At 43.8% G+C, this 12,451-nt stretch overlaps 1 protein-coding gene across 1 annotated transcript in view; it reads right to left on the bottom strand.

Moving 5' to 3' along the window:
• Positions 1-12,451, bottom strand: part of FAM91A1 (family with sequence similarity 91 member A1) — a 1,180,047-nt gene that overhangs the window by 812,597 nt on the left and 354,999 nt on the right. The window contains exon 11 of the mRNA XM_069621589.1: positions 4,281-4,393. Coding sequence (XP_069477690.1) covers positions 4,281-4,393 — 113 coding nt within the window. The remainder of the gene's footprint in view (positions 1-4,280; positions 4,394-12,451) is intronic.

Below are 12,451 nucleotides of genomic sequence, written 5' to 3'. Positions count from 1 at the left end.
GGGTTGGAGTAGATACAGCCAACAGATCAGAGGTTCTGGATTTGTTCAGGCTTATCAGGTTTTGCAAAACTGCTGAGACCACCTCTAACAAATTTCTTTTGTCATTAACCACCCAATTCTGGACGTTTTCCTTCTGCCATGTTGTATTTACAGAAGATTCTTTATGAAGAGTGTCCATAAGGGACGGCTTGGGAATGTGGATAATAGCATGAGGAATGGAGGAAAAAGTCTCACGCTGAGAAACGTTTATAGCATGAATCGGTAACATAAGTGAAGCATGGGATGCACTTACTTCATGTGCAGGGACCGCTCTGGCACTCCCCGACTCACATGGCGACATGGTCCGGCCAAAAGCGGACTCAGGTCGAGTAGTCGCAACATCGCTCACATTCACATCCAGCGGAGCGACCCGGCGCTGCGCGAAATCTGCTCCGCGCGAGATCGCTACAGCCGCGCCGAGCTCACCCGCCGCCACAGGCCACACCCCGCAATCTTGCTTACCAACGTCATCCGTGGATGCCGCGGCCGGGGCTCGTGTCGCGTCCTCCATCGACCGCTCCGCAGCAGCGTCCTCGGTCGCCGGTGCTGCATCAATTAACACAGCCTCTCCAAACCCACACAGGGACCGTGACACCGCGGCCCCATCACTCGGTGAGTCAGGTTCACTATTGCTATTGCCGACGAAAACATTAGCAGCCTTTCTGTTCTTTTTTGATGATACCAACAAACCCTCCTCCACCAGGTCGGCTAATGAGAAGCCAGGGGGAGGCACTGTGGCGGGAGGGGTTAGATTTGACTGCACGGGCGAAGGCGTCGAAGCAGCATAATTTGGAGGCAAATTCTCCTCCTCCGGTCTTGAGGGTTCAGACACATCCTCTGTCAGAACCACAGATGGCTCTTCAGATAAATCTGTTTTATCAGTTGCCGATCCACAAGAGAAGTATTGGCTCGCCTATTTAGTTCTCAATCGTTTTGCAGGCATTGCATCTGAATTTGCAGTTCGTTTCACTTGGGCTCTAGTTCTTAAAATCTGATTTGTTGACATTAGATTAAATGGATCCATTGCTGGTGCTACGATCTGTGTATTACACCTTGCGCCGCTCGCCAAACAGCAAACAGCAATATCCTCGGCCCTTTGCGCCTCAGGGCTTAGCGCCACAAGGGTGAAAGAGGCAGCCTTAAGTACCAGTTTTGCCTGGTCAGGTGACTAGGTCAGTCAGGCAGTTAAAGGCACAGGCACAGGTACAGGTACAGGCACAGGCATAGGCACAGGCACACGCACCTCTTTTCCTCTCCTCCTCCTCTCTTCTGTTCTTCACTCTCCTCTTCACTTGGAAATAACGCTCGCCACAGCAAACGGCGATATCCTCAGCCCTTTGCACCTCAGGGCTTAGCCCTGAAGCAGTTTAAAAATATGTGTGCCAGAACAACTTAAAGATCAATACTACCAAGACTGAAATACTGGTTTTTCAGAACTTAAAAACAAGCCGGAAATCAAGGGGCTTAAGACATGTGTGGTCTTTAAATCATGAGAAATTGCAACTCTCAAAAAGTGTAAAATATCTCGGCATGATTCTAAACTCCAGTATCTACGACAAGCCTTGGGTAGCAGACGCAAAAGCGAAAGTGCGGCCAGCTGGCTTGTCAGGGCCTAGTGATACACAGAAAATACGGGCGCTTCTCAATGCAACCGCTGTACAATTTTTATGAACAGAAAGTTGTCCCGATCTTGACCTATGGTGCGGAAAATGCTTTTGGATGCCCGTCGACTCACTGGGCCTCACTGGAACATATGTTCTGGACTAAGTCCTTAAACTTACCGCCTGGAATTGCATCAGCTTGCATAAGATATGAATTAGCTCTAATCTCACTGCACGCTTGGATATTCTGGAACCAGCTAGCACGGTTTCGAAAAACCAGAGCAGAGGAAGGAATATTCCAATTTCAGATATTCCATCATGCTCCATCTGAAGGTCCAGATATCCTCTCGCAATGGGTTAAACGATGTGAAGATCTTTTAGTAATGAATAACATCAACTTGAAAACTCTTCACACAAATCCACCGGCAGCTAAAGTGACATTATGGCGCGCTGACTGGATAAATACATGTACTGAACGTCTAGCTGCAAACGCGATGAAAGATTCACCGGCCGAAGCAAGAGGGTACAACATCCTTCAAAAATATCTGACTCACTTTCCGAATCCGAAAGCTAGAAGATCATTTATGCTATTTTGGCTAAATGCAATGAAAACCAGCGATCAAATTTGTCACTGGGCGTGCAATGTGGGTCTAAATCCCATCTGTCGGTTGTGTAAAAAGGAGCCGGAGTCCCTTAGACATTTAGGGCTTTTTTGTTCAGCGTTGAAAGATGTAAGATCAATTCATCTGGGCCGGTGGCACGACGATCATCAGTCGGCGTGCGCTGATGTGTGGTGGCAGAGCATGTGGAATGGTTTGGACATGAAACTAATCATACCCTTGACCTCCTTCCTGGCCGACATAGAAGAGAGCTTAAAGGACAACAATGAGTAATTAGGAGACGGCTAGACCAAGCGTTCTATGTACTTTAAGAACGATAGAGCAATGTTAAGATTTAGGGATAAATGGGAGGAGGTTAATTGGGGAGAAATGATAAAGGTTAATGTGTTATTTTTAATTCTTAATTTTGCTTTGTGAAATATTATAAAGGTTTGAATTTAAACCAATAAAATTAAAAAAAAAAACTATACATGCATCCCTACAATTAGCATTACTCACCGGTTTTTATTTAATTTCACTCAATTCTTGTTGTGAGTTAAGTCTATGTTTTTGTATTCTTGGCTGTTCCCACATTTCTTTCCCCCACTCTCCTTGGACAGTTTCCTTTCCCCCCTCCCCACAGAGCACAGTCTGGCGTTCACTATGGGCTGAGTGGCAATTGACCTATATATGGACACAGTGCAATGCTTTCAGACCACTATAGTGATGATGTGTGAAGTATAACACTCATAAAACATGTATTTGTGTCTCTGGGGTCAAGAGGTACACAAGTCATAAGGATGTACTTAACTTTATAAAAATATTTCAAAATTGAATATTTTGAGTCCCCATAAAATATTGTTTTCAAATGGTGGAATTCATCACAATTGCAATATAGTTGCTCTCTGCCCTAAATCATTGCAAATGCCCACTAACTGACAAAGCACATGAAACCAACAAACAATTGTCTACAGTACATATTAGATTTAAAAAGTGTTTATTTAAAAAAGTAATAAAGTATATTATAGGTCAAATGTAAAAAATATAGATTATTCTCTAGCAATGTGTATGCACGTGTAAGGCCAAGGTTTCAGATCGAGATTTCTGAATCATAGGTTAAATCCGAACATGTGTGCAACCAAGCTTACTGAAATCCATCAAGTTTGTTTCGGACCAAACTTTCTTTTGCAGAGAGAGTTGTTTTAAATACTTAATTTATATTACAATATTTAGTTTATGACAACATGTTTTCTTCTGTAGGCTTCCCATTATAACATGATACCATTTCCACATGTACATCCGCTCAAAAGAGAGAATAAACAAATGTGTGCTAGCCTTAAGCTAGGTTTCTTTACATGCAGGAAAGCATATGTGTAAACTTATTTGCGAATGGGTCATAATTCCTGAAAGCTATATAAAAACATACCGTGGGACACAGGTTAGAGAACTCAATTCTGACAGCACATGAATCATTTCGTCGTGCTACTGTATCAATTTCGGAGGCAACATTTTTGAGCAACGTTGAGGGCAAACACCTAATTTAAGGTTAATATTCATAAAGGTACTTTTCCCACTGTCGCATAACCTTTGAAACCCCTCTGAAAAAGCAAATCTGGCATGCTAAAATGCCCTTTCCTAATGTTGTCAGCAGTTTTGGTGAAAGTAAGGATTTCAAAAGTAATATGGAAGTACAAGAAGGATTTAACAAAGGTTGCAAAAGTAAAAAATCAAATACACCCACAAAGAAAATAAGCTAAAAAAGTAGCCACTCACACAACGAAAAGTATAATGACCAGGGGAAGACGCGAGGTGGCTTGAAAGACTAATCATGGATTCTGCCAATAACTAACAAAAAAATTACAAGATACAGAGGCCAGGTTGGATTATAAATAAACTTGACTAAGGGTAGCAGGAATGCCAAGTCAACTGCAGTCAAGTCGAGCTATGAACATAGGGGGGAAATGGCTAGGAAACTCTAAAGCTTTTTTGTTAGCTAATCTTGCTTTCGAAACAAAAGAACAATAATGCCAGATATAGTTACTTTAGCTTGTTAAGAGAGGGAACATTCCTCCAAGTTGGATGAAGTTGATCAGGGTTAATTACTGGTCCTTTTTTGTGTGCAAAACCCAGACGACAGTACATAGAAACTGCATTCTGAAAAGAGAAAAACAAAACGATTTAGAAAATGCATAGTTTTAAACTGTTTGTGCATAAATATTGCTAAATTGTCAACAAAATAGACATGCCATAGTGGCTGCTGCTCTTGCATCACCGAGACCCTGTTGCCCATGCTCATGCTTACAGCTGTCCGGACATCGATTTGAACAGCCCTTGCATATCAGATCTCAAGTCTTAAAAAAAAAAAAGTGTCAGACAAGCAGCGGGTCACAGAATCGTGCGATGACTCACTGATTCACATTTCTCTTTGCTCTCTGTCAGACCAAAAACAGACAGATGGAGATCGATATCTCGGCGAAAATGGGGGTTAATGGCTTCTAACAGTAGTGCCAGTACACAGATTACCATGCTTACTGGTAGGTCCAGTGCTCTTTTCTGCAGACTCCTGAGCACATTAAAATGTGTACATCTGACGAGGGGGGATGCAAACCTATTAATAACAACATCAAGTGAGAATTATTTTCTCGAAAGGGCTCGATTAAACAGTGCCAGATGTGTAACTAACCTCTAAAAAAATTACATTTTCAAAACGCATCATAAAAAACCCCATGTGGCTGATTGACAGAAAACATCAAGCAGAACATGACACAAAAAATACTAAAGCAGCCGAGGAATGCAAAGCGGGAGTATGAACGTCAAAAGAGAAGTCACATTTTAATACAGTTATCCGGAATGCAAACAACCACCCATAGGCCTTTTAATTCTCAGTGGTGATGACTAGGGCTGGGTGAAATTGTGGAATTCCAAGTCTGAATGATTTCGATCTGTTTTTCCAAAATCGGCCGTTCCACCTCCACTGCATATCAAGAAGAGTGGCGTGAAGTTTTTCGTGGCCGTCTCGCAAACCTAGTATGAATCGAAAAGAGCGGCACAGAGTTTCTCATGCCAGTGCGTGAACCATTACAAATACAACAAATATCTGAGCGAAGTTCCAAGTGCCGCTGTGAGAACCTAGCGGAAATCGAAAAGAGCGGTACAAGGTTTCTCTTGCCGCTAAGCGAACCTGGCACAATTCGAAAAATATGCAGTTTCATGTGCCACTGCGTGAAACTTGCACAGATCAAAAAAAAGACACATGATGCTTCTCGTGACACAAACCTAGCACAGATCGGTAAAAGACACACAAAGTTTTGTGCGTCAATGCGGAAACCGAACACAAATCGAAAAAGCGCCTGAAGTTTCTCGTGCCACTGCACAAAACTAGCACGGATCAACAAAAAAAAAGACCTGTGCCAAGTTTCTCTCGTCACACGACACAAAACTAACATGGGAACGAAACATCAGGCACCGTGCAAAACAGATTAACAAGGGGGGTCCTGGGAGTCCCTCTGCCAGACATTAGTCCTGGTTGCGAGAGACTTACCCAGAGTCTTTAGCTCACTATCTTTCACAGAGAAGAAATATCCTAAACATATCAGTCTTTGTCCTGCCCTGGGGCAGTCCAGCACCGAAATGCTAGGCAATTCTCCTCTGAACAAGAGTACCAACAGCATCCCCAGACACGTGTTTCGGTCTGGTTGAACCTCATCAGTAGGGAGGAACTAGCACGGATCAACAAAAAAAAAGACCTGTGCCAAGTTTCTCTCGTCACACGACACAAAACTAACATGGGAACGAAACATCAGGCACCGTGCAAAACAGGGCAGGGTTTCGGCGACAGCGTTAAAGTAATGTCAATTTCGAGGATGGGGCGGCAACGGAATCCAGTGCAGATTCCGCACTATTCGCTTCGCGGGTGAAAATGTCACTCTCCCCTAGTGAGGACTCAGGAAGAAGAGAGCCCACCCTTCCCCCGTGTGCAGGTTGCAAACTGATAGCAATTATGTTTAAAAATGGATACAAATAGGTTAACTTTGGAGAATTGGTCAAATTTCTCTTATGGGCCAGTAAAAGGTGGTCTGACTAGGTTCCTGATCGAGGAAGATCAGGGCTCCCCATCTATCTATGGCTCAGTTGCCTACCGGTTTTGTTGCAATGGTCGACCCATCAAGGCAAAGCTCTCAGCTCAGGAAACAGACGAGATGGACTATAATCTACAAACACATGCATATTTTTACAAGGCATCTCTCTCAGAGCTAGGCACATCTTTTTATGACCAAGTAAAGGCATGGTTTAAGTTCCAAGTCTAAGTGTCAATATTTTTCTAACCATTATGGGAACACTTTGGTCATGTGTAGCAGTATGGCTCACTGGGGCACGGTTTACAGTTTAGCCAGTTTTCAAGTGATTGATAGTGCCATCCAGTCTGTACATCTACTGCAATACTATACACAATAATTAGCATCCCGAGCTCGCATTGCTCTATGATTATATTTGCATTATATATTACCACCTGTGTAGAGCTGCCCATCCGCAGCCCGGGAACGCAAGCAAATCTAAGTAGCTGCCCACATTTCATGCTGGGCATCTGCACCTCTGCCTAGGCTTCACCTTGTCCATGGGTGATGCCACATGACAAGTCTCCATGGGAGTGCCACTTTTGTGGGTGCCCTGGGCTGGAATGCTGTGCTTGGGCCTAACCTGACTCAGGCTTAAGGTCCTTTAGCAGGCCTGCCCTCTGCCGAAAGTGGTATTTAATGCTATATTGAAAACAGTTTATATCAATGACAGGCAAGGGATATCTTGTCCATATTTAACATAAAGTTGGCAATTACTCCGCCTGCTGCAAAACCATACTACGTCCTTAGTCTCAGACTATGACTTTCTTTTAACACTGAACTATTTGATTCATGAAACCTCCGAACTTCTCCTTGCACAACAAATGATGGGTCAAGCACAAAATATATGAGACCCCACCCTGTTCAACACCGATTGCACCCAACTGCACAGAGCCTTGCACTAAAAAAAGTTTTCGGAGCCTTTTTTATCATATCTATTAATTTGTGTCCATTCATGCAGCTGACCTTTACATTTTACAGACACATCTCACTAATGTCTTCAGCTATACACAAACGTTGTGTTTTTGGTCATTTTATGTCTTGGGTACAGGCAACTTCTTTGACATTACAATTATAAGTAAAACATTGCTAATCAAATATGTTTTTTTGCTAAACAAGAACATTTTAATTAGCAAACTCTGCTAATCAATTTTTGAAAACTGATGTATGCCTTTCAGCTCGAGGTCACGGAAAAATGTTCACGGAATCTGGGGTAAAATACGTAAAAGTCTGGTTCAGTACATTCACTGCTTTGGCTTTTGAGGGCTACATGAGGATTCCAGCAATAGTGAACCAGGCAAAGTAGTACTAAAGAGTAGGGGCATCACCCTAAGTGGGGTTGGTTCATGTATCATGTACTAGATTTTAAACAAGAATAACCAGTGGACACATTCCCTGAGTAAAGCAAAGCTGTACTTGTAGAAAGTGTAAAGGTCTGCCTCACCATTTGAGTCCACATAGCAAGCTAATTAAGGTTACATGCAGAGAAAACATCATATATGATGTGCCCTGGATGTGAGGAACGTAACGTACATCAGGGAGAACACCGATTAGTTCATCCGATGAACTCTATGATGAAAGCGGACCAGTGAAAATCAACAGAACAAAAACATACAATACGTTCGTTTCAAAGACACTGATTAGAGCCACAGCTTTGGACTTCTTTTCTCACAAAAGTCACCTTCACTACCCAACACAGTAGAACAAATCTATTGAAGTGCTCAGCTCCCACTCATGCAGTATGTAATTCGATCTGCCCAAGTAGTCCACCTCAGTGTGCTACCTGCCAAATGTACTCTAGAAAAGATAATTTGATGGTGTCTAGCCTCTATCGAAACGTCCGCTATCTGACGATTCACAGGATCTTATCACTTCTCCCCAGGAGCAGCCCTTCCCTTTGAGGCTAGGCAGCTACCCAATAGTTCCCATAGGGGTGGTGGAATGCAGGACCTCACAGGGAGAGATCCCCCTCCTGGGGAAAATGACTCTTTCGTCCTGTGCTGGACCTCCAGTTTCCCCAGAAGCCATGACCCTGGTGAGCCATTTAACAACCAACCTGACAGTGCTACCGTTTGTTGTTGTAGTCTCTTCCATCTCATCTTCAAGACCTGTTTTGACTGAGACAAGTAAGAGCTAAGGAAACATGCAGAGTAACCACAGACGGCATTACCAAAAGACTAATGAGGTGGCCCCAAGGAGGCATGAGGATTGCATCAAGAATATCAAAGAAAGACATTGATGTTACACTGGGGCAGGCCCAGCTATATAAAAAAGACTGAGGAAGCACTAAGGTCGTGTGGAAGCAAAACAGCCACGAGGGAAGCCGGCGTCCGTCCTGTGCAGCCTGGGAAGTTCAAACCTGTGGCATCCTAAGTCCTGAAAGACAGTTGGTACTCGGGCAAGAAGCAGAGAGAAGCTATGTGAGCCGGGAGACTGACTCGCTACAGAAGCGGGTCAAATCCAGTGGTGGCGTGACCTCCAGGAGGTGGAACGCGTGGTCCATTAACAGTGCAGTGACCACTGAGAAACTGCTGTGCAGAGCTGCAACAACCAAAGAGAAACAGTAGAAGAGCACACTAGGAAGTGTGCAGAAGCAACACTGACCGGAGACCTCGGGAAGAACCGTTCACATTCCCCAGTCAAGGTGAAGGTAACTGGAGTTGTTGGCAAGCTCGGTGGGCTCCGGGGAGGTAAAAGAGTCTAGCATTTCTCGGGAGTGAACTCCCTCATCTCAGTAGCGATACCCAGAGAATCAAGAGTCAAGAAAGTCATCGGAGGAATCCCCTTGTTACAATAGTAATCTACAAGTTAGCCCAAGCACAGCCCCTTGTCACAGTGGTGACAACAAAAGTAGTAGAACGCAAGAGTACCTCTGGAATGAACTCCCCCATCAAAGTGGTGAACCTAATAAACATGGAAAAAGTCTAATACATCAAGACCTGTCTGGGAGCAAGCTCCCCAATGATTAAGAGCTGGACGCAGGGCCCAGGGAGCCCTGACAGTATGAGGAGCAAAAGAAGAGTGGATAGAATGTCGAGGCAGAGACATAAGAACCCCTGGGAGAAAGTAATGATACGATTAAAGACTTGTGTAAAACAGTAACGGAACAGCCATTAATAATACTCCAGGGAGACCAGGAAAAGGCAGTCATTCTCCTGGTCATATGGGTAAACTAGACCCTATTGCAAAATACTGCTATTAACCCCGCCTCAGACTGAATTCTTACACCAGAAGAAAAAAGAGACATTGTGCTTGCATCTTTGTCAAGAGCTTATTGAATCCTTTAGTTTGTTTATTAGTGGCAGGAATAGAGTGGTTGTTTTGGACAGAAGACAGTGTTTTGATTTTGACATGCACACCGATGACACGCACCCTAGCTATTTGTTTAGGTAGGGATAACCTTATAGGAATAGGGAAAGACAGGTTATTTTTCCTTTTCCTGATGAAGAGAGTCTATAGCCAAAATGCCATCCCGTTGTCTAGCTCCTCACACCACTTCACCACAATTATGAGGAAACAAAGTTGAAATTCAGAGCTGTAAACTGCTGGTTTACAAAGAAATATGCAGTGGTATTGTTTGGCTTCACAAAGCCTCTTGATACCCTGAGTAGGTTCAAGAAGGACTTAAAACAAGGATCCTGATAAGATTATGAAGTGGATGAATGTTACTCTCTATTTTATGAAGTTCAGAGTACAACTATTTGATAACTTTGAGATATATATTACATCACTCACCGTAATCATATTTCTGATGCTTGCATCTGCTTAGATTCACATGCTGTGCATAGGCCGACATTTAGTAGAAGCTGCAGAGTATTACCGTTGTTGTTTTTGAAACTCAAAAAGGGACGTCGAACAGGGTGTGCCAGTAATACTATCCCTAGTGTGAAGTCTACTGTACACATGATCCCTCACGCGTCGGGATCCCTCCGATTGTTATTTTCCTGACATGAGGTAGCATGAGGTGTAGCGGGAGTACAGTCGTATCCAAGCAGATACGTATCAGACAAGCTCAAACATCCATGAGCCTTCGCTGCGCCACTTGTGTATCTGTCTTGGAATGAGTGTCAATGCAGTAGTGCTGAGTGAAAGTATGTATTGAACTCCATGTAGCTGCTTTGCAAATACTGCCTATGGGGACATTTGCAATGAAAGCCAGAGTGGCTCCAGTACCTCTTGTGGAGTGGGCCCTTGGTGTAAAAGGCAGTGTTTTATCTGGTAGGGAATAGCACAGTTGGATACATCTGGCTATCCACCTAGAGATGGCATTTTTAGAGATGCAGTCACCTTCTCTGCCTGGTGCTAGGGAGACAAACAGTTGATCTGTTTTTCTAAGCGGTCTGGTCTTGTCTACGTAGTAGAGGACCGCTCTCCTCACATCTAGTGTGTGGAATTTTACCTCAGCTGAGCTATTGGGTTCCTGGAAGAAAGCTGGTAGCTCGATTGACTGGTTTACATGAAATTTGGAGATGAATTTAGGTGAGAACCTAGGGTGAGTACGTAAAACCAGCTTGTCTTTGTGTACAACAAAGAAAGAATCCTGCACTGACAATGCTTGGATTTCACTAACCCTTCTTATGGAAGTGATAGCCACTAAGAAGGCAGTCTTATAAGTCAGGTGTTTGAGACTAGACTTGTGCATAAAGACTCAAAAGGTCCCATGAGCTTAGCGAGTACCACATTAAGGTCCCAACCTGGCGGTGGGTTAGAAATTGGAGGGTGGAGTCTCTTTACCCCTTCCGTAAATGCTTTGATGACTGGTACTTTCCACCATGAGACCTTATTATGAGAGGTTGTGTAGGCTGACAAAGCCGCCAGGTGGACCTTTAGGGAGTTCAACACTAACCCTTCATCTAGCAAATGGAGCATATGACATGCATTACTTACCGTAAAAGCATTTCTGATGGTTGCATCTGCTTAGATTCACATGCTGTGCATAGTCCGATATCCAGTGGTCACTGCAGAGTATTGCATTTTGTTTTTCGAAAATCAAAAAGGGGATGTCGACATAGGCTTGTCTGGAATACTATCCCTATAGTGATGTGTAGTGTACCCAAAATCCCTCACGCATCGAGGTCCCTCTGTTTGTATTTTTCTGCCATGAGGGAGCCTTATGACTGACGTGAGTACAGAAAAGAGAGAAAGTAATAAGACGTCCATGTTCCTTCCATCCGAGCGGGGAGGGAGGGTGGGCGCATATGAATCTAAGCAGATACAACCATCAGAAATGCTTTTACGGTAAGTAATGCATGTCTTCTGATGTTTGTTAACCTGCTTAGAATCACATGCTGGGCATAGACTAGCGAGCAGTACCCAGAGTTGGAGGTGGTTTGTGAGAAGAAACAGTAGAGAAAAGATGTCTTAGTACTGCTTGTGCTACCTGGGAATCAGATCTAGAATGGGCATCTAGACAATAGTGTTTTGTAAAGGTGTCTACAGAACTCCAGGTTGCCGCCTTGCAAATGGACTCAAGGGGAACATTTGCAATGAATGCTATGGATGCCCCAGTGCCTCGAGTAGAGTGCGCTCTAGGCTTGAAGGGTAGTTCTCTCTTAGCAAGAGAGAAACAGAGAGATGCACTGGACAATCCATCTAGATATAGTGGATTTGGAAACTGCATCTCCTCCCCTTCCTGCCACCACTGAGACAAAGAACTGATTAGTCATTCTTAGTGGTCGAGTTCTTTCCATATAAAACATGACCGCCCTGCGCACATCCAGTTTGTGCAGGCTTTTTTCTCCCAAGTTTGATGGGTTTTGAAATAATGTTGGTAGTTCTATAGACTGGTTGACATGAAACTTTAAAATGAATTTCGGTACAAACCTAGGGTGTGTGCGTAGAACCACCTTATCTTTGTGAACTGTTACAAAGGGATCTAAGATAGAGAGCGCTTGTAGTTCACTCACTCTCCTAATGGAGGTAAAAGCTATTAAGAAAGCAGTCTTGAGAGTGAGATCCTTAAGGGTCGCTTTATGCATGGGCTCGAAGGGGGAGCCCATCAGCCTGGTTCAAACAATGTTCAGGTCCCATCTGGGAGCTGGGTTAGATATAGGAGGGTGAATTCTTTTCACTCCCTCCATGAAGGCTTTAATAACTG

This window comes from Ambystoma mexicanum, chromosome 5q (genome assembly GCF_040938575.1).
Source record: "Ambystoma mexicanum isolate Mex_15411 chromosome 5q, UKY_AmexF1_1, whole genome shotgun sequence".
NCBI lineage: Eukaryota > Metazoa > Chordata > Amphibia > Caudata > Ambystomatidae > Ambystoma > Ambystoma mexicanum.
The sequence above is the reverse complement of the archived record's forward strand: the minus strand, read 5'-3'. Positions and strand labels throughout refer to the sequence as shown.